The sequence below is a fragment of the Larus michahellis genome, chromosome 4 (assembly GCF_964199755.1).
Source record: "Larus michahellis chromosome 4, bLarMic1.1, whole genome shotgun sequence".
NCBI classification, from domain to species: Eukaryota; Metazoa; Chordata; class Aves; order Charadriiformes; family Laridae; genus Larus; species Larus michahellis.
Genome location: NC_133899.1, coordinates 46,009,776 through 46,033,402, shown reverse-complemented (window position 1 = coordinate 46,033,402; position 23,627 = coordinate 46,009,776). Strand labels below are relative to the sequence as shown.

At 39.6% G+C, this 23,627-nt stretch overlaps 1 protein-coding gene across 1 annotated transcript in view; it reads right to left on the bottom strand.

Moving 5' to 3' along the window:
• Nucleotides 1-1,362: 1,362 nt before the first annotated feature.
• EXT2 (exostosin glycosyltransferase 2) overlaps nucleotides 1,363-23,627 on the bottom strand; it is a 77,507-nt gene continuing 55,242 nt past the window's right edge. Inside the window, exons 10-14 of the mRNA XM_074584326.1 lie at nucleotides 19,538-19,704; nucleotides 12,280-12,423; nucleotides 11,613-11,741; nucleotides 10,336-10,418; nucleotides 1,363-4,077 (exon numbers count right to left, since the gene is read on the bottom strand). Of these exons, the coding sequence (XP_074440427.1) occupies nucleotides 3,939-4,077; nucleotides 10,336-10,418; nucleotides 11,613-11,741; nucleotides 12,280-12,423; nucleotides 19,538-19,704 (662 nt within the window). The 3' untranslated portion in view covers nucleotides 1,363-3,938. The remainder of the gene's footprint in view (nucleotides 4,078-10,335; nucleotides 10,419-11,612; nucleotides 11,742-12,279; nucleotides 12,424-19,537; nucleotides 19,705-23,627) is intronic.

Genomic DNA, 23,627 nt, shown 5'->3' with positions numbered 1-23,627 from the left:
ATGGTTTGGTTTTTTTTCTTGGATTAAGTACTATCCACGATTGCAAGAAATACCTGCAGTTTGCACTTCAGCTTACAAAAGAACATGCTTTGCAGCAGTCCTAGTAAAATATTAAACATGCGAGTCTTTAAGAAGAATGATGAAAAAAAATAACCATACTCACTCCCTCTGGATCTCTGGCTAGGGCATTCAAATTCCATTTTCTCATCAGTACCACCAATTTTAGTTTTTCTTTCCTGTGTTGTGCTGTAGCCTGTTACGACAGCAGCTTCCTTGTGAAAGGTCAGGACAGATTTATGCAGTACTAACTAACCTGATTCTGAGACCTTTCCTGATCAAAAGGTGCTCTACCCGTGAGAAGTACCCAGGGTACCAGCCTTTCATTATGGAGGGCATTCATGGCAAATTTTGAAGGTATTTTAACATTAAAATCGCCTACTTAAATTCATTTTCATGTCTTTCAATACAGCATTTTTCCAGAGTGCTCACCATTCACTGGTACAACCTAAAAGCAAAATGAGTCAGAAGCACTGAGCACCTCTGAAATCCCACCTTGCAATTATTTTGATATCTGCACCTCCAAGGCCCTTGAGTTTAAAAGGCCCTTGAATTGATAATTGGCAGGGATAAAATAAAGCATATTTGAACCGCACCAGTGGAAGCACAGTGGATGGCAGGAGGTTCAAGAGCAGGAGCTGGAGATGGCAGGAGAGAGTAATTCAGAACATCAGGGCTTGATCTGGCACATCCTGTAATGAGATAGTGGAGCCGTGAGGAAGAAAAGAGTCAACACATTGTAGGGAGAGGTGATGATGCTAAAAATGTATCCTTAAGACTCGCTATGAGTGGCAGGGAAAGCACTGCGGTCCATCACACCCCTTGCCATACACAAGTAGCAAGGTGCGCCATGCTCTGCGGGGACCACGCTGCAGCGCTGCTGGAAACAGAGAGCTGCCACCACGCTGACGTCCGCCATACCAACGGCTCAGCCAAAGCTCTTTTCTCGAAAGCACGGTTCTTCAACATTTGCTGTCTCTCTTCACGGAGAAAGGATCTGTTCCCTGTTTCTCCAAGATTAAATGCTACTGTCAAATCTTGGCAGAAAATTAGAGTAACAACTACTCTCTCCAAAAAGGTGACTGGGATGAATTCGTGCAGAGCAAACTTCTACTTCAAAGACAACCATCCAACTCCAGTTTCGGGAAAGACAAAACACTGACAGATCTTTCTAGAGTACACTCTGGATACTTAACGTTTAACACAGATTTATGTAGCAAAATAACCTGTCACTGCAATTCTCCCTTCTAAATGCATCCAGGTTTTCCTTGTGCAGCTCCAGAAGTGAAATACAACATACGCTCCTTGGATTTACTTTTTTAATATACCAACATTAACCCTTTTTTGAGAACATACATATACAATGAAAAGTTAACAATGATCTTAATTTAAAGACCGACAACAAACCCATTCCAAATCAGACATACAGGTACATCTAACCTTTACAGATTTTGCATCAAGAATATCACAATTATAAATGTAGAGGGGAAGTAGGCCTCTTTTTTTTTTTTTTTTTTAATAGTCAATTTCCCAATTTTCTCCATGGCACAAACCAAATTACCATCTAAATAAGATGGCCCTATAAAAGCAACTGTAAGAGGACAAACCATGACTGATAGGGGTCAGTGGGCATTTTGTAGAAAGGGAACTCACTCAGATGCTTTGGGATGCAGGCACAAGGACCTGTTGCCTTTTTACTGACCTGAGACTATAGACCAGTTTAGGAGGGCTGCTTAGGCTGTCTCCACCTAAAAATATTCCACCAACTATTTCAAATCTTCTGTGTCTTTTAAGACTCTGCAAAAAGTATATTTTTTACTGGCTTACTGAGAACAAACCAAGAAATCACAGCAGCTTCACAACTCTGTGTAAGGAAGACGTTGAAGTCAGGTAAACTGCTAAGGCCTGCCAAGCTGAGATCAGCCCCAAAGGACAGCCAAAACTGAAGTGACTACTGCTCTGTCACGGCTACCCTTTTAAAGCAAACTTCTCGAGGGAAATACGCTGGTATCTCCTGATGCTCAAGCACCAGGACATAAATCAACAGGAAGATTCAGAAAGAAAGTGCATGTGAATGAACTGAGAGGCTGCAAAGGAGAAAGAGCGAGTGACAAACCTTCCTTTATCTTGCGATACCCACTGTGCAGACAGCAGTTGTCACTGCAACAGCTATCCTCCTATACCCCCTCCCACAGCAAGTCAGGAATGAAACAAAGACTGCAGCGAAAAACATTTACTAGTAATTAAACGTTCCCAGAGAATCGGACGATACAGTTTACAGGCACATCCCAGGGGAGTTATGAAGTGAAGCATCCCCTCAGAGCTATTGTTCCAATATGATTTTCATTCACAGCACATCCACTGCATTGGGCAATAAGATAAGTCTTAGTGGGGGTGAGACAAATAGGAGCAGATGTTTCCTGTTTCTAGCCTGACTTTCATTTGCTTTCTGTCATTGCTGCCTATCCAGCTTAGGAGAGGGGGTGAACCGTGATGCCTAACACTTGTCCTATTGTTTGGGGTTTGGCAAAATCTGAGGAATAACGTTGCTCACAATGTAACAGAAAAAGCAGCCCATCAAGTAGGATGTCTCGGTAACTGGCAGCAATGGAGGTTTCAAAAGACGCTGAAATCATCCTTACCTGGTAACAAACATTTTGTCAGTGGAGCTGGAACAGAGATTCCTTTCTCAGCCCGATTTGAGACCATCTTTAATATCAAAGGGCAAGAAGTAATAGTCCAGGCAATTTTATTTCTAATTTTGCTGCATTTAGTTTTCTATTCCAGGTTAATTTCAGTATTGAGAAACAATTCCAATGCTCTTAAGAAACGTAAAGCTTCTCCAAAAGCCTACCTAAGCTGTATGTTTCAGGGGCAACCTGTGGCAATAGGTTCCTTAGTTAAATTACAAGCAAAGATCCAGCAGATTTTTCCAACAATGGTAACTTACAGGAGTTTGCTTGCTGAAGAGGATTCATACGTGAAAACCTTACTTCATAGCTCTTGTCCTGTGTGTGCCTGCAATATAAAACTATAACCTGACCGTTGTTTTGATAATGAAAATAAAAATACAGCAAGACTGAAAGATACATCTTTTATGTGTAACACAAGCAGTTTTGACAGAGTCACTGTCTTTTGCATGGATGCGGCAGAAAACCTGAGATTTATGCAGAAGAGGTGTAGGAATTCGAGTTCTGTCCTGCAGCTCTCTGCTTTGAAGGAGACCATCCTCCCAGCTGCTGTGTGTCTCAATTTGCATCAAAATAATTTAAGTAACAAAATGTTTTGCCCTTTACACCACATGACAACACGCAGATTTTTGTTGCTGATGTTGTAGAAAAATAAACATTTGTCTCATTATGCAGAAAAAAAAATATATAATTTGTTACACAGTTACTTAGACAAACATTAAGCTCAAACGACAGAGGCCCACCAACCGCACAGGCAATAAGCTCCTCCCAAAACAGAGCAGCTATACGTTGCAGACAGTTGCTTTGAATGGATGGATGCTTACAAATCAGAGAATTGCAGCACATTCGATAGAAGAGGTCAGTCATGCCAATCAGACCACAGGGAGCGAGATTCTGTTTTATTCTTTCAAGTGTATAGCCTCCTTTGGAGAAAAGTCTGTGTTTGACACTTCTGGGAGGACCCATGAACAGATTCAATCCTCCGTGAGCAACAGAGAAGCAGTTGTTCAGCTTTCCATTACATCTTTGCGCAATGTAAGGGGAAGATAACATACCAGAATAAAACATTAATTCCCATCTGCCTCAGATGTAACCCACTCTCCAGCGATTTTTTTTCTTCAGGGCCTCATATTCCTGATAGCACCTTTCTGGCCGTCTTTTTCATCACTCAGGTTTGTCTCACAGCTGCCTTTACAAGCTGCCGATATTGGGAAAGCTCTTCAGTTTCTCAGGAAAGTCATCTTTGTACAGGACAGGGTCAGCACGGTGCTCCACCACTTTCAGAGGCATGGTCCCAAAGACTGAGGCAAACTTATTGATGCATTCAGATCTGGTGAAAGGGAAAGCAGTGCAATTAAGAACCCCAACAACTGGGCTGGCTACCAGCTCCCACACCAACGTAACCGGTAGACACCTTCCCTCTTGCACTCGGAAGTATTTCAGCCACGCTAGTTACTAGTAAATAAAAAGAGAGCCTCACTGCAGAGAAAACTGAAAAGAAGCTGGTGTTCCTTGATTTATCCATTTAATCACAGAGATGAGCAAGAGGATGCTGGCAGCAGCACATGTGCACATGGAGGTCAAAGCTTCCCTTCTCCCTCCCCCTAGAATTCCAGTCATTCTTAAAGCAATGTACATGCTGTAAACCAGAACAGATTAACTGCCAACATGTCTCTTAAAGGGCCACTGTTGGGTCAATTTGGCTCATAACGAAGGTTTTGCAAAAACCAAGCCTTTGTGAAAATGGGAGTTCTAAAGAAAAAAAAAAAAAAAAGTCTGGGTTTTTTCAGGCTTCTTCAGAAGCTCTATCTTTTCCCACAAAAATAAACATGCCTCCGTGTATAGACAGCACTGACTGTATTCTAACTTAAAAGTGAAGCTGAATAAAAACTATAAAATTAAACCAACTAGTTTATTTTCCTTGTCTACATACAGAGATATTGAGCTGTAAGGCATCACATCAGCACAAAAAAGATCGGAGCATTGACGACTTTCAGTTTTAATAATCTCAGGTGTCAGTAATGCTGTGGAAGGGACCAGCCGTGTGCTTCAAAAGCCAAGCAAACAGATGTTTAACCTTACATCGCTCCTTTAACTCTTTCACTGAAAGGCACAGTACCTGTGGAAGCAAGGCAGGGAAAACTTGTCTCATCTCACCTCTGCCAGCACTCAGCTAACATTAGCTGTGTACTTCGTAAAACAGCTTTTAAGAACTTTAGACACCAAGAATCACAACAACAGTCCCCAACGCACAACTTAACAGAGACAGCTACAAGAAAACGGGTCACATTTCTTTTGCCGTTCAAGAGGGAAAACAAAAAAGACGTGAGTGCTCTGACTCAGCTACAGAGGCTGACGTGCTGCAGGCGGTCCCAGAGCAGGTCTCTGACTTCCCAACAACTGCACCCTCTCCCGACCCCTTCGAAGGGTTAGGGGGTCACGACGGCTCCAGGATAATTTTCCTCAGCAGACCCGGTCAATCACACCAACCGAGTGTGACAGTTTTGTGATGGGGACTGCTCAACACTGCCCCGAACACTCTTTTGAAGTAGATGGGACAGCAAGACTGGTTTTCAAAATTAATTCCTCAGTCTCTGAGCCATCCCATGGCTCCCTCCCTAACTAGAGTAAATGACTGCAAAACACAAAGCCTAGGCTGTTAAAGTGCTACATCTCTACATAGCTCTTTCAAGCTGTAACAGTCATATTTCAGGCCATTTTCTGTCCTGAGGAAAGTGTCAGAAAACTACTTCATAAAGGTGATACTCAAATAAAATATTCAATGCAGGTAAATGCAGATATTTCACTTTCTGCTACCTTCTTATCCTCTCATACTTCTTCCTGCCTCCGGATTCAAATCTTTGGACTAGAAAACAAATGAAACGGAATTCAGAGTGTAAGAGGAAACTGTGTGCAGCGGGAAGCAACCTCTGGAGCTGGCACGAGTACCATTTGCTCCAGGGTGGCACAGATCTGAAACAGCATCAGCCAGGACTGAAGCAGAGAGACTCAAGTAGCTGTTCAATGTCTGTAATAACAAGGTGAACCATCCAGAGGGTGAGCTTTGGGCCCTGGGCACAGAAAGGCTACAGCAACAGGCAGAGCAGGAGCTGAGCGTTTTCTCCAGGAACACTAAGCAGCTTCTCTTGCCTCCAGGAGATGCCCAACATGAGACACCTTAAAGTCACGTGATTCTCAAATAATCTGTTACCCCTGAGAAACATGGCTAACTATAATCCAAGTTGCGTGTACTGGAGAAGCCTTGTTGCAGGAAAAGCACAGACTTCACAGGCGAGGAGGTGGATGCACTGGGATACGCGCATGTGAAGTTTGCACAGCTGCTAGCCCTCACTGGTTTCTGGAATACAAGAATACTTCTAGTCTACTGGTTCAAATGACTGAAAGACATTGTAATGTAACAGCTGCTTGGTGGCCGGTGTGAAATGAATTAGTTATCTCAGGCTGCTGCCTGGTAGGCAGGTGTCTACATCAGATCAGCAATTGTCACAACCAGAACTAAGCGGCACCCTCAGAGCAAAAGACAAAACTAAACGGATAGTGGAGACAAAATTGACCTCTTCCCTCCAGGGGTCATACTGCCAAATCAAAGATGAGGCCTTATGAGAAAATACCAAGACAGAATCCTTCTACAGACAAACTTATTCTGGTGGCAAGACCATTCAAACATACTGGTACGGTATCTTCAAGCACCAAGAAACCACTTCAGTGTTAAAGAAATGAAAAAACGAAAAATGGAATCATTCTGTCCGAATGAGAAAAGTTAGTCCTCAGGAAATATCAAATTCAAGGATCAGAAACAGGCTTTTTGAGATGAAAGAAATGTCACACACAAGCCACAAAATGTGTTAGAAGGAAAGTCGCCTCTTTCCAAAAATTTCATCTCCTGCACTGAACTAAATCACTTGAATTCCAAGGCCTTTGCCACTTTGGGACAATATAAATCAGAAAGGATATCTAGAACATTAAACATTCAAAGTTATGTAGCCAAGAGAATGTAACATGTCATCTTAACATGGAGGGAAGTTGTTTTTCTTGGCTGTGTCTATAGTTTTGAAGATTTGTACTAACAGAGGCATGTTTGCGTTCAAGACCTATTCATTTTTTTCCTTGCTCTGCTGACAACATCAGTTGTGCTCAACAAGGAATTAAGATGGTATGAACTGGGAAACTGAGAGCCTCATTACCCCTGGCAGTCTGGGTGAACTTCATGTCTGTTAAGGTCTCTCTTAATCAGTTTCTTCTCCCTTGTAACCCAAATATTTTTCTGCAGGGGAACTCTGCACCTGCAGCCTTTGGCCAACTGTTACCTGGTCAGTTTGCCTCTTAAGAGAATGGCTTCCTATTTTGACTCTAACAAATATTTACAGGTCCTAAATAAGATACTGCTGTTAATGTTGCTGCAGAAGCAGCTCAGCCCTTTGTTGTATTTACTGTACAGGCAGATGCCCCCCTAGGCTGCATTTTACAGAGTTCTCCATTTTTGAGAGCCAGATGCAGAGATGCTAAAGGCAGAAAACTTGTTGCTACTTAAACAGCACCTGTAAATGCAGGATTATGAGATCCTCCTACAGCTTCTTCTGTGACCCAATGTAAAGACTAACCTAGGGCAAGAAGGGGATTTCTTGGTTCAAAGCTTTCTTTAGTTAATGTATTTTAATGATGGAGCTTGATTACCCTGGGGACTAAAGTCTTTATTTATCTTGGAGAAATTACACAGCAGGAAGAATAGCCGTGTTGGCTTTCCCATGATTTGCTGTAAATATCCTTCAGTATTGATCAAAAAAAAACCCTTAATAAAAGACAGAGTTCAACTGTACCACCGTCCCTTTGTCTCTCCTGAGAGGGTCAAAAGGCCCAAGAGAACTGGTTAGTTACGTGTCTCTCCTGGACAGATCTCCACAACTGACTTCTCAAACCTTTTACACTTATAAAACAATCATCAGGCAGTTGCTGGGCATCTGTCTGCTATTTCTGAACCAGAAACCTAACACTAAATGTTGTGCATGCCCATGACAACCCTGATAAACTGTTTGTTTCACAAGCAGTAGGTTGATCCCTGGATATCCAGGCAAGCAATTATCTCGGAATACCTGCTTGCTATTTCTGAATGCTGAAAAAACAAGGAGTGAGGCACTTTGGGAAGTTGCTAGTGAAGCTGATAATGGATTTTTGCCTTATAGCCCAGGTATTGTTCTCGGTACCCAACACTGTAAAGTTATCTGTACAAAGTTATTATTTTTTAATACAACAAGGATTCCCTGATGAACACACTTTTTCCATTCAGCTTCTCTCCTGACCCTGAAAAATAGCTACTGTGTGTATACATATATATACATATATATACATATATATATATATAAAAAAACACATCATAGGAGCCATAAGAGCCTTAGTCATTGCTAAATTAGGAAAATTTGCTCTAGGAGTTGCTATCACTTATCATTCACTTAAAATGAACAGCTAGCTTAGAAGATTCAAAAAAAGAAACCCTTTCAGATTTTCAAATAACTCCCTTATATTGAAGGTAGATAATAAAAACGCAGGGCAAGAAGGTATTGGGTGCAGCACGCATGATCTTCAAAATGAAGCCTGAATACACCCAAACTGTATATCCCCCCCAGATTTTCTCCTGCACCCAGACCCTATGCCAGCGCATATTCCTTTGGCTGAGCAAATAAAAGTATGTGGATTTGCCGTCAAACATTTCCCACAACCCAGTTATCTCCACTGCTGGAAACTACAGAGAAGCAAAGCAACAGTTTAAAGATGTTCTCAATAAACTGTCAATGATACTTTACTCTGAGGATACAAGAATTGCTATAGACATAGAAGCATGACCTTTACCCTGCATCACAATGCACTTCGGAGCAAAAAGCACTTTTTCATCTTCTGTTTTTATAGTGTTTACCTTAATGAGAAGCTAGTTCATGACCAAAATTCCTATGTGCTGTTGTAACGCTACTAGTATGATCACAGGAAAGCTCAACCATCTTCAGGCAGTCCATCCTGTAAGCCCGTGCAAAATTTCTAGACACAGGACAACCTCTCATGCTTCTCCTTCAGCTAACATTTAAAATCTGCAAAGCTTCTAAACCCTTTCTTAAGAAGTTTTTTGCAGAGTAATTTTTACCATCTTCATGGGGATGTTTTACATCTGACTTGCATACTCCTTTTTTTAATCCAGCCGCGTTATACATCCAGTCTAAATACTTTGTCACTAACCTTGACGGTTATGCTCTTCAATGCCTAGTGTGATGCTTGGTTAATGATCAATCAGCCAAACTATGTATGTGTTTGTGTGTGTTGTGTAATGTGTGTTTACACATCAGACACATGTTTGCAGTCTTGTAAATAAGCCCCCAGCCTACTAGCCAGTTTTGCATTAGTTCACTGCACATATTATAATACATAGATATCCTTTACATTACTAAAGGCCAGTAAATGTATACAACACTTTAAATTTGCTGAGTACTGCAGAAAAGAGAAAAAAACTCATTGTTAAGACGATAACCATGGTAATTGGTAAGATAACCGTGATATGTCTCTCAGTGCACATCTGAAATGGCCTATTTTAAATGCAGGTCATATTTTTTTATTTTGTCACCTTTTCTGTTGGTGTCTTCCAGCACTATGGCTACCCCCGCTTACACCATCAGTTCTATGCTTGCAAATGATTTTTCCCAAAGTTTGCAGGAGAGATGCAATAGCCCAAGAAGCCTAAGGTGAAATGCCTTTGTCAGTCCTAGATTTCAGGTTAATTCCGCCTAATAACTAGTATGTACTTTATTGTCAGATATCCCTTTTCAAATATGGGTATTGAACAGCTTTGTAAAATAGGGGAAAGTTTCTTTACTTTTACACATTCAGAAGCCAAGGCAGAGGGAAGTTTAGTGTCTTGTAAAACCCTGGGAAGCCACTTTACTGTAAAGCAGAGAATGCAACTCTTATGCTTTACAACTTTCAGTATCTCAGTCTAAACATTCACTGCCTTTCCAAATACATACTTAATTTCAAAATTAAATTCTCACAAAAATATAATAATGCTGCTACTGTTAAAAAATGTGACATGTGCATGATTAAAAAAATGTGCAGGCAAATGCCCTTCATTAGTGGAAGGAATGTGCTTCATGATCTGGAGGAAAGACAATCTTAGAAACATCAATTCAAATAACATAATTAATAATTTATATCCTTGTTGCTCCTTGATAAGCTAGCAACTGTCTGGTTTTAAAAAAAACAATATCTCATATTCATTACAGTTGGTGTTCCATAGTAAAACAGAAATGTGGTATTACTGAAAGTACTGCCAACAGCCTTCATATATGTGTCCTATAGGCTTTACAGCAAAGCTGCTAAAAAACGTGCCCTTTCTTGTAGCACTTTTCAGTGTCACATCATCCATTGTAGGAATGACTTACGTTGATCAAATCCATGCGACATTCTTTCAAAATTAGTAATTTACAGAAATACAATCAGTGAGCATTTTTGATCCTAATTTAATGAGACACAGGATAAAATTGGAGGGATCAGAACAAGGCAATGAGAAGAGTAAAGGGTGGTCACTCACCTTTCCACCATGTGTGTCTGGTCCAGTGATAACCCATCAATTGCCGTGCATTCTGGACATTTGAACTTCTTTCGTGGGGTCACCTGCAGAAAGGCATGCCAGATATCATGAAATATCAACAGAAGGGACATTAATCTCCTTGCACAGAGAGCAGCGCAATACCTCTGAACACGCCTGCAGTGTAAGCCGAGCTGTCTCAAAAAGGGGGGGGTTAAAAAAAAAAAAAAAAAAAAGCCACTCCATTCCTCCATTCAGCTCCATCTGGCCCGGCTGACTGCAAAATTCACAGGGGCCCAATAAAAACGGCTTGGAGGGGTTTTTCCTTCTGTAACTGAAAAGAAGTGGCGATGACAAGCTCCTTAATTCCTGTTTAATGACTGTTTTCTCACTGCCAAGGTCCCTGTATAAACACCATTTGTTCTTGCAGCCATAACAGCGATGAAATATAGCTTCCCATACTTCACCGTAACGTTAATCCAACAGACGCTCTTTTGCTCACTCCAGTTAATAGCTGACTGGCAAACTCTGCAAGACTCTCCGAATTGCAGAGAGGTGCCAAATTACTCTGCTGTGCCCTCATACAGCTCAAGAACTTTTTCAGCAAAAACACACACTTTATCTTCTAAAGACTTTTCTAGGAAACGCAGCCACCCGTCCCAGTAAATGATGATGGACAGATGGGAAAATGGACCCTGCTAATTGAAGTAACGCCTGGTGGCCTCTAAATCTCATTCCAAGTTGACACACTTTGAAATGAATGTACAGAGTGAATGTCCAGACCTGAAAACGTGTCGAAACATGTCAGGAAATTAATTCAGGGATAAAAAGTTCATTTAAAGCTGATCTTGCAATTAACATTCTTGCAATTAACATTCCTATAAATCAGCTGTTGCTAGGCCATGACAGAGCGAGCTGTGGACAGTTGGCAATTTCTTTCCTCTAGTGATCTCAAATAGTTAAAATATATGTATGTGGGCGTGTATATACACACACACATACATATAGCTATCATTTAAATTACCTTTTTCATACCTCATCTAGATAGCTAAAATAACCACCAGAAACAACCGGTAAAAAACAATTCTCTGTTCCCAGTTAGCAAAGAAGTTTTACTAAAAGAGCTTTTCTACCACGGAAGGAGAACAAGACACCATACCAGGGGTAAATGAGAGAAAAAGGAAGATGAAGTAATATATTGAAGACTACTAAATAAATTTATATAAGTACATACATCATGTTTTTAAGCTTTGTAAAGCTAAACTGCAGAAAAGTCCCACCTTAATGACTGATTTGCCAGTGACATTTGCCACTAGAAAATTCATGGCAATATCTTCACAGTTCATATGAGCATCCACCCAGTTCTTGATGTCTCCAGGCATTTTGTAGGTGTAAAGATAGTTGAAGTACTGCAGGATAGAGGGAAAGCAAGAGAATATAATTTTAAATACAGATGCAGTAACTATAATACTCTAAATATTTCAGTCACTGAACAGCAGGCAGCTAATGATGGATTATGGGCAAACTGTGATACCACCTTCAGCCAAGGACTACTTTAGCAGATAGAAAATAATTTTTGGTTGCTTAATTGCATAATTACTCCTTTCCTGACCAGCACAGAAACTTCTTTACAATCGGTTTTCTTTTCTTATCTGCTGGCTACAAAGCTACGTTCACTGTAAAATTTGCTGTGTAGTTGCAAGTCCTGCAAACTGGCAAGAGTTCCTCTCTAACTTCATGATGATTTTACTTTACAGGCAGAGACAAATCGGTTGTTTCTGCAGCAACTGAAAAAGAAAGAGGCTTCGGGAAAGTCTGCAATCAGTTCTCTGATTGTTGTAGAAAACACAGTCATCACACCACAAAACACTCACAGAACAACGACAGAAATACATACAGCTCTTTAAAAAAGGTTCATGTTGTAGTATACTACACGTTGGATATTACCTTGTGATAAAACGCTGCCCCAGTGAGCACCATGGAGACTTCATTGGTCCATTCTGATTCATACTTCCATTTGTTCATTTCGTGGTCCCAAAGATGCAGGCGGCCTGGATATCCAACCAACCGATCAGGGAACTCACGCCAAACCTGAGGAGGAAACGACGTGACACCATGCTAACCAGGCCTGCACAGCAAGCGAACACAAATGTGCGGATGCAACACATCTGCTTTGGGAGGGTTGAGTTACAGTGGTGCAAAGACCACTTCAATTCTTCTACTAAGTGCCAATTCTAGAAAACAGAAACTGCCTGGAAACACAAAAAATCCCAAGCTTGCCTGGACCCTACAACTCAGGGAAGCCATACCCCAGAGCAAAAGGCCACCAAAGCAATACTGACTTCCTTGTTGTAGAGAAATACAACTGACCATTCAAAAAGATTTTAACACTAACTAAACCCAAATATGATTAAAATGGAACTTTTGATGTTAACTTTGGTAGATATGGCTACAACCTAACTACTTTCACAGCTGGCTTTGGATCTAACCAACCTGCTTCCTTTGATAGGAACAGGCTTAAAACAGGCTTATATTTTAATATTTCTGGTATTCTTTAGTGGGTGCTTGGATGGATCTACTGCTACATGGAAGGCCTCTTTGCCCTTGACTTGTTCCAGACAGCTGGATACAATCAAGATACCATCCTTGTCACTCCATCCATTATTTTGTAGCTGACTACAGGATCAAACACAGTAGACAAGAACAAGGAGAAGGGCATCATTAACGCAACCCCAGTTCTCCACACTGCTGGCCACGTTAAATAATGGACAACTTTTTGCATAGGAAAAAAGGGAGAAAGGATTATAATTATTTAGAAGAGTCTGAACGCTACTTGCTTGCAAAATGTACAGTACGTCTTCTTGCTGATCAATAATGAGGTTAGTGTTTATCTGCATTATTTGCAGACAAATTACTCAATATGTGTCCTTTAATCCAAATAACTGCTAGGTTTGTTGGAAGAATACCGAGTCTTGACTGTCCAACACACAGTATTAGGTCACAAGTGTTTCTGTTTCAGGTTGGTAGTAAGAAAATAAACAAACACATACTAAATTTCGTTGTGCATCCAAGATCAACAACAACAAAATATCTCATAAATCCCCAATAGTCACTTCACTAGCAAGCCTCTTTTCTCTGTACAAAAAGCAAGTTGAATTTCCAGTAAAGAAAGTGTTATCAGGAATCCCACCATGCTGCAAACCTCACCTCATCAGCAGTTAATTTTGGGTACTTTTTACGTGTCAGTATGTTTCAGTTGGGAGGCCTGGACTATAAGGACTCTATGCAAGTATTTTGTCAAAGTAAATATGACAAAACAATCAGCTTTAAGTTACTGCTTCTGCATCTATATTTCTGTGATTTTGCATTACTATATACCTTTTAATCTATACATCTCAACACATTTTATTGCTGTCAGTTAATATAGCTTCAGAATCCCATGATGAGAGCAGTTATTTCAAACATACAGATGAGGAAACCTGCCAAAAATCATACAGGAAACAAGAATGGGAACCAGATCTTCTGACTCTCCCCCTGACTTGCACTTTCTCCAGAAATCAATCTTTCTAGACAGTTCTAGGGCACAAGTACTGGGATAATATTTAGACAGGACAACGCTCTAACACAGAAGGCTCCTGAAAGCAGAGATGATTTGGAACTCAAGGAAGAGAATTCACAGGACGTTGTTACAAGTTGGTGCCATCAGGTAATTAAAAAAATACATGTTTTTGGCAGGCAAGCCAGTGAGAGCTTGAGATATCTATTTTGACATGATGTCAAAAACATTAATAAAGAACAAAGCCCCAAAAGTATGGCCGCTCCCTCTTCCAAAATTTTATTCCTCACTCTCTAGGACTCAACAAATCAGTGATTGAATTTTAATATTTTTTTAAACCTGACCATTAAAAGGCTCATCTCCCAGCTATCGGAAGGCAGCACCACACAAGCTACTGAGGTTCAACAAAGGATTTGACAGAACACTACAGATCTGCACCGTATTGGGCTAAGAATTCTTGTAGAGGGAACGGCATGCATATTAAAGGCAACTGAAAAAAAGATTAAACTCAGCTACTGCTTCCCAAGGGACTTCAGTGCCTTCACAACACATAACCGTAGATTCACATCCGTTCTAGTTTTTGCCCTTGGTGTCATCTTCATCTTTTATGTCCAGATGACATAAAATAAAAGCCAACTATAATGCCTGTTACTCACACAGATTTCTTTGTATCACTGTAAAGCTCAATCCTACCCCAACTCTGGCCTCTGAAAATTGTCAGTTTGATGCATTGAAAAAATAACTTGGTTGAATTAAAAAACAGAGATTTCTTTTGAAAGTAATGCTATCAATGTCAGTGGAAAAGCTTGGCTTTTTCATAATGTTCATCACTAGCCCATTCAATGGTAATTCCTGGAAAGGCTCCAAATAGCTACATCCAGCTCATTGCCCAAATCCATACATACGTTCTGTGCCAAAATTAATATATAAAGCTACTGCTTATAAGGAAGCTTTCAGAATAAAATTAGTGGTAATGATTCTTATACTACACTCTATTTTGCACTACTGTCCATTTTCTTGTTCGATGGTTGCCTGTAATTTATTAGTCTGTTAGGAATACATTCCATTTTAGCCAGTGATCTTATTAGCTTTCTCAGACTAAAGAAAGATAGTCTGATTTAATACTGGTAAGGGACACATCCAAGGAAACATATATTGCCAAGTGAAGAGGAGGTATGCTTCTTTGCGGACAACACTATTCCAATGACTGTGCTAGACAACCCTGAAGATAAGTATTTTTGGACAAAGCATCTCCCAGATGAGAAGTCAAATAGAAGTTCTGACTTGGTAGTTTTACTAAAAGCTTTGTAAAAGACACGAAAAGAAAATTATAGTCATTTCGTTTCCAAGTTGAGTTCCCTTAGTGACACAAACAGCCTAGCTAGAACCCCTCCAGTCCCACCTCTCCACAGCTCTCTCTGCCTCTTCGCCGCAACTATTCTGTGCACTCCCGTTGTACCATCAGAACAGCTGCCACAGCTCATTCTCCGTGGAGCCAGAGGGCAGAGAAGCATTTCCTTTTCCAGAACATACTCCAACATTTATGCATTAGATTTATTAGACTACATTAAGTCACACGCAACTTCAGGAACTGGCGAATTACAACTAGAATTTTTTAAAATTTAATAAACAGAAAAATAATCAGCATTTCCAAATCTACCAACGTTGCAAGAATGAAATACTGACTGTTCTCCGCAAATGAAAGAAAACCCAATCAATCAGTATTCCTTCTCTCCTCCCAGAGCCCCACTACTCTTAATTCTCCCCCAGTCCTCAAAGGGATGGCTTGTGATATTATTAGAAAGCAAAGCAAACTGTAAACACAAAGCCCATTAAAAGATAAGCGATGCTTCACATGCACACAATTTGCAAAATAACTTCAATTTGAAGAATAGCTTTGAATGTGGCCAGCAGTTACCCATAGATAAGTCTTTTGGTAAGCAGAGTTATATTATTCCTTATATAAAGGAATGCTGAAAAATACATTTTTAACAGGCAAAATGGGTATGGAAGAATTCTTCTAAAGAAGGCATTCAAACTTTATGAAGATTTTAGCCTAGTGAAATATGCAATTCATCAGAGTTGATTTTTTTTAAAGAATGCCAGAGACATGAAGCACTGAAAAACAGCTCTGAGACAGAATAAAATCATCTACTAGCAGAAGGCAAGAAGCTTCCAACAGAAAAAACCACCACACTTAGCAATACACCGAACAATATTTTCTATGAACAAAAAATCCAGACTCAGAGCAATAATCTCAATTTACATTATTTCTATTATTGCTGTAATAAAAATACTTTAGTCTTCGTAAGGACAAAGTGCTGCATAAGTGTGTAATAAGAAATCTTCATAAACTTCATGCTTGGAAACTGTTATCCCCAGTTTTCAGGGTGACAGAAATGCTAAGCCATCTGCCCCAAGGCCAGCTGAGACGCAGAGGTGGGAACACTACAACGCGTGCTTTCAGTCTCGCATTCAAACACCAAATACTTCAGCTAACGGTTCTGCTTTAATTTTTTAAGATTATGATAATCTAAACGCTCACTCCTTTTTTTGTGTCTCTCTGATACTCCCCCTCTGTGAACAACAAAGACGGGTAAGTGGGGGAAAAATTGTCTAGCCCTAATAGTTATTTTTCCAGTGCCCCAAGTCACACTCGTGATTTCGTCATGTAACTTAACAGAAATACTTTTTTCAAAGTCAGAATGTCATGAGTATTCTTCTGCTACCTTAATACAGCAGCACACAGGGACTATTTTTCTGCTTGCTCCAATAGATTTACGCAATGTCATAAATCACTGTACCGTAACAGTTCACTTTTAACAAGTAAAAAATGTCTGACACTTTGAGTGTTACTATAATTTTTTATGGCTGAAAGTGTACAGAGATCAAAGTTTTCTGTTTTTTCTAGGCTTGCTCTATACATTCAGACAAGTCTGTGACAGAGGGGGTTTTGCCACATGTTTAAATGTAAAGTCTCAAGGATGTCAGGAGGAGAAAAGAAAATTACCGAACGTCACGTTTCCAGCCCTCCTTATTACCAAAGCAGAAGCAGACATGCTTTTAAAAGAAAACTTTCTAGTAACATTATATGCTGCTACTGTTCCCTCCGGATTCCCCTGCAAATGAGTCAGGAGCTTGAGAGATACTTTTCTGGTAACACACATAAACAGATAAATAAATTATCACAGGCTGAGGACAATTTAAACATCTGGGAGCCAGCTCATGCCTGTCAAGCAAGTCATAGACACTCAGGGACAGGAAAGATCAATCTTCAGCCCCTGATTTCTGTGCCAGAGAGTAGGAACTACATCACCCACCCTCTGTATGAGGAAAATTGTGTATTTATAAAATAATCCGCTGTGCTTCTGTATTCAAAGACATTTCTATTCATTTATTTTACAGGGGGAAATAAAAAGCAAGCTCAAAATATAAGGATTCAAACTACCCAGAGGTTTGTCTCAACGAGAAAGAAATAAGGCGTTTTAATTTTAAATAAGGCATTTTAATGCTCAATAAGGCATTTTAATTTTCCATCGATGTGGCTGTGTAGTAAGCCGAATTCCCAGAATCAAAAAGGAATAGGATTTATAATAAAATGCAAAAAACTGCAAAAGCAATAGCTTTTAGTCTGTTTTAGTCTGCCAGACTAAACAATCTTGTGTCCAAACAGTTACATTCACACGCTGCATATGAGGACTGTTACTCAGATAGTCCCTGCAACCACTGCATATGGTCTACAGAAGGCCAATAAATTAGCCAGCACAATCCAACAGCCAGACCTGAGGATGAAGAGTTGTAAGTCCCAACTGCCACCTAATCACACTGACTTCAGGGGAATTCACATCAACTTTTCTTTGCCTCATTTTTTTTTTTTTTTCACGAGGATAACCCTTTCCTGCCTAAGTGGCCAGACTGAATATATGTGAAGTTACACATATCCTCCATTGAGGATGTTTAAATTAACGCTTGAGACACACGAGCACCAGAGTTCTACTTCTCACAACTTCTGGCTGACACAGCTGAATTTCAGCTGCAGATTGAATCTCTGCTTCGAAGCTCTCCAAGCCAGCTCTGCCAGTAGCAGAGATTCATTTGGAACTACTTACGGTTTCACTTAGGGTTTTGGAAAACTTATTTTTATTTACTTTTGAGACAGCTCGATGAAAATGAAGATCAAACTGCAAATGGAGCCAGGATTTATACAGCAGGCACGTTATGGATTTACAATCTTTCATCCCATCAGTTCACCCTCAAAACAAGTAGTCATAGCACCAACAGAGACAAAAGTAAGTCAGCTTGCAGAACTGCCAACACTTGATTGCTCTGCTGTTGCAGTGCTTAAAACATTCAGCGTAGACAACGAAGTATAGAAAAGGCACATGTGGCCAAAAAACCCCCTTCCTTCAGTTGTCTTCTCTTCATTCCATCTTTCACACTTCATGTACTAAACCGTTACTCTTAACCTGGCAAGGGAAGTATTTCCTTTCTGGAGACACACATGATAGATTAAACCTCTGTCTCCACTACTTAACATCTTTGTTATTACATCAGCATACCTCCACTACCACAAGTCACTTCTTGAGTCCAAAAGCTCGTTACTTGCTAACACTCTCTTTCACTTGAGAGGGAGTAAGAGCCATATTTTACCACATACGTATTCACATCAAAGAAATACTCCCAACTTCTCTTAAAAAATACCTTCTCGTGTTAACAACTACACTTAAAATTGTTAAAAATGAGACAACTATCACATTTAGTTTGCTTTATACCCTTTGGAAAAGCGGTTTTCATCTTTCACTCAATTTGGGTAATAGTTTCATGTTCTAGCTCTCATTTATGAAGCCCAGTGTTGTTTTGCTCTTGATATTGCAGGTACAAGTGTGACTAAATGACTCAAACCTTTCCTAAAATATGGTATTACATTTTCTAATATTTCTGATTTGTTTACAAACATAGCACGTTTGTCCTACATACACACATATAACAGTAATGTCAGATTATTCACTGTGTCATATACTCAAATACAAACAGAAGACAAAAATTAACTCATTCAAACCAAAGTTTTGGAAGGAAGACAACAGTGTTGCTTTAAGTGTACTTTTTAACAAACAACTCAAATTCTTTTTGTTGATACCCTCATTACAAGAGCAGCTGTTGAAGCTTTGCCATTTCAAGCATGTGATACATGCATCCCCTCCTTGACATTCTTCAGTTCCTCTTTTCATTTCACTCCACCTTACTTCAGCATGTCCTCAAGAGGCCTCCTCTGTTCTCAACACTTAATCTCTGAAACTTGTCTTGCCCATCAAGACACATTAACTTGGATAACACCTCTGATTTGGCTGAAAACTGTTTGAAACTGCTAAGAAGAATGCAATTCACAGTCTCCAGACTGCTTCCATTACACCAATTACACAACATTTTCTGGAGTCTCTTGGCTTTACTCTGCCAGTTACCGAAAATTTTCTGTTAGCTGGCAGTTTTTTCCATAAAGTAATGACTTATCTGTAAAAATATTTCAGTCAGGGTTGAACTATTACAGTAAAGAGAGAGGCAGCAATCTGAATCAGCAGATTGTGCACCGATTCCTCCACTTTATATATGTATGCAATGTTGAAGTGGACAGGAAAAAAACAATTCTCTTACCTCATAGCCAAACTGGAGTTCATCTGAGGTTAGCATAATGATATCATCATCAATAGCCAACACTGCTTCTGTTTCAATCTCATCATAGGGGAAGAAGCGGTTACTAAGTTTGTTTTCTGCAGTCCTAACGACTTTCAGGGGAACACGAATCTTTGGCCAGAGGGAATCTAGAGAGAAAAAGTAAAAGAAATGGAATTCAATATTATACTTCTCAACAAGTCTGCACATCTGTCTTAGCTTCTCTTCACGCTTGTTTCTTCACATCTTAAACAAAAGCTTCTTAATGGCCAATGTGCCCCTGACTTTCATTTAGGCAAACATGTAGGCATATGAAGGCAAGAGGCAGAAGTTCAGCTCCATTCCCCTCTTCTGCTCTCTAGAGAGAGCTTCACAGACAGCTATATATGGGGGGCAGCTTGCCCAGAAGAGCAGTCTGCAATAATCACGTAACAACAGTCAGCAATACTATGTATTGGTTTAGGCCATACAGCAAGAAATGATATTTTATTCAACTGCAACTATTTAAAAGAATTTGAAGCAGCAGCATACCATTAATGACTGCAAGTCTAGGGTCATAACGAATTTGAAAAAGAATTTTAGATCTATCATGTGCTGAGAAAACTAAATTTTATTATATCAATTAAAAATATAGATACTCTAAAACATTAATCGCTATTGACAGTTAAAGAGTAGATTCTGTGTATGAGTAATTTCTTTCATCCTCGAAATCCTAAGTGACAGTAATAAATCAAGCTACATAAATTCAAACGCATCTTAACTTGTGCCCTACAGCATCCTTACAAGTAGAATAGAGCACACAATCATGAAAATTCACAAGTCAAATGATACTTTAACTAGTAACAAAAGAAGGTGTAGATATAAAACAAGATCCAATTCACTCTACAATGAGATTAGATTTCCATTTCTTGCCATCTATTTAAAATGTAGCACCTTAAATGTCACATTAACAGTTTCTGCAGGCTTTTGCATATATTCAAAAATTTTCAAAATCCTACTCTATTCCTACAAAAGTATAACTGCAGGCGTAGGGCACCAAGGTAAAAGAAACACAACTAAGGACTGAATACTAAACATTAATTCTAAATGCACATGTTTAAGCACATACATTTCCTAGCACAACGCTTAACAGTAGACATTATTACAGTACAACGTGTCCCAAAAGCATGAATTCATCAAGAATCAGTTTAATTACCAGTGGAATTTGCAAGTGACACAAAGCCTGGAGACATGAAAAATACTGAGGACGATAAGGTTACTGAGAGCACTCTGGACTGCTTAGTAAACCAGGCGCATTTCAAGAAAAATCAGACTGACACAACTCGACGCACAGTTAAACACTAGGGCCAAGGCAACTTTCTCCCTAAAAACAGCTGCTGAAAAGGATTAAGGGGGCAGAGTGGACCTTAGTTCTCAGCATGCTGCTGGGGCAAAATGAATTAATGTCACTCTTGCATTATGTGGATGGGTAAGTAGTAAGAAATGTGGTGCGGGGAGTGGAGGGCAATTCTCGCTGTATGCAGACAATCAGACAGATGCTAAAATACTGTTTGATTCTGGTGTTTGTATTTTTCAAAGCATGTTAAAACACTGGAAATCATGTAGGAAAGAACCACTTGAGTTATTTGAGGGCAGGAGAAAATGCCTTATGGTGGATCTTGGAGATCAATCTGTTTAGCTTGTTAAAGGAAGGAATGAAAAGTGGATTTGATAAACATGTCCAAGTATCTACACAGGAAGAAAAATGCCACGTATCTTCAACCAACTAAAGAAAGACATAACAAATAACAATGACTGGAATCTGAAGCCAGGCAAATTCAAAGTATAAATAAGGCAGACATTTTTAATAGTAACAGTGGTTAACCTCTGGAGGAAGTTAACAAGGACAGCAGCCAATTCTGTGCATCATGTCTTTGACCAAGACTGTGTATTATTGTAGAAGATGCCCTCAACTTCAATAGAAGTCACTGGATTGAAAAGAAAGGTGATGTGGTGACTCATGACTTACAGGTCAACCCACAGGATCTTACCATCCCTCTGCCTCAACCTCCATGAAAACTTGCTCCCAGGAACGAGTGTCCACATCCTCACTGCCACTACGCCTCTCAGATTTAACAACTCACACACCACTCCTAAATAAAACACAGAGGTGCACACTGCTTGAAGACACTGGAGTCCAAACACTACTTAAAGACACTAGGAGCGCAAACACTACTTCACTGGGAAAACAAAGCTGTCTTTCCAAACCACACCAAGAGTCTTCAAAAGTCAGTTTTTCTTGGAGCTGTATTTGAGAAAGAAGGATTGGCATGCGTGGGTGGCCAAAAGAAAGCAGAAGAAATAGCTGGTATTTACTGGCAACATTTGTATTTCGTTTCCTACCTCTAGGTTTTTACTGTGAGATTGAAAAAGTGACCGTAAAAATCTAACTTTATCTGTGTAGTCTTATAGACCATGGCCTATATTTGACATGTATGCTGGGTGTCTTGTCCAGTTTTACTCACCACTTCTCCTCTAGAAGGCAAGAGACATCACCCCAAACACCGATGCACACTTCAGTGGCTTATAATATTGATCAGTAGCCCATCTAAAGGATTCAACCATGCTACTGATGGGCTCCAATGGAAGTCACAGTCAGGCAGCAGCTGGGGAGATACAGCAAGTGCCTTGGGGCCACAACAAAAATGTTCAAGAGCCATGGATTCCAATTCCGGTGCAATGAGCTCATTTTATTCTCAGCATTGTAAGGTCTTTGAAATCCCCTGCTTGAACCATAATCTGAAACAACGATTCCAGTAAGACACCACTGAAATTTCAAGATTTTCAACTTACTAGTCATCCAAACCTCAGAAGGCAGTAACACTGAATGACTGGAACCACTTATTGCACATCAGTATTTTCAAGTCAACTCACTGCTTTCTTACTGGTTTACCATACATCATATTTATAAGACAGCTACAGGTATCTCACAAAGACATATATCATGGCCTCATGAAGATTGTAGACTGTTTAACATTTGCAAGCTACTTAAATACCCTAGGCTAATTGCCTATAATTATCCAATTATAATCCCAATATCGGTATCAAATTATTTTAAGCAGCCTGCTAGATCCCCAAAAGACTCCACCATCACAAGTGTTCCAGTAGCAATCAGAATTGTCATAGGTATGTATGCATTTGTAAATTTGTATTTATAAGTACCAAAGTTTACGTTTTATACATGTAAAGTTCTCTCTTATTCACACTTTTCTTCCTTTCATGTCTGCTACGCAAAAAAAAAAAAAAAAAAAAAGATAACCAAATTGCAACAAAGATCTTATTTCAGTGCAGAAACACACTGAAACAAAAATTGAAACTGAAAAGTCACTAGGATTTAAAAATAATACTTCAGAAAAGTAAGCAAGCATGGACACTTTAAACTTCTAGCTCTTTAGAAAATCAGCTGCTTGATGGCTTAATAACAGACATGCCACTTGCTTAAAAATATGGTAACAGAAGAAAAGTAATGAAAAGTGTATGAAAAATTAAGGTGTAATCTAATTATAATCAGCATGCATCTCAGATGTGAGTAAATCCTGTTAAATCCACATGATTTACTAAAGTCTTGGAAAGTCTCTCAAAATGACCAATTCTCAAAAAGAGATATGTTACTGTAGAAAATCTGTCCTTTGAGAAACATAATACATAGTTTCTGAATTTGGACTTAAATTAATGAACAGAAAAGATTACCATTTTGGAGAAACTTTGAATAAGACATTAGCGTACCAGTTACTCTGCAGCATGCAAAATGAAAGAAAGCATAAGACTGCCTGCTGCCTAGAGGCTGATCTGATCCTGAAGGTTGCTCATCTACAGCCTCAGATGGAAGCGCATGGGAGATGTCATGACACAATGACACACGGGCAACCACTTTGGCAGCCTGGGCAAAAATGACTATCGCAAATGACAGCTCCACTCAGAGACCCAAGTATTCAAAACTAGCCCTACCGCAGGAACTCCAAAAGAAATACACAGTCAATAAAAAAAAAGACAACAGCTACTTCAGAAGTCAAAGTTTTTGAATCCATCAGGA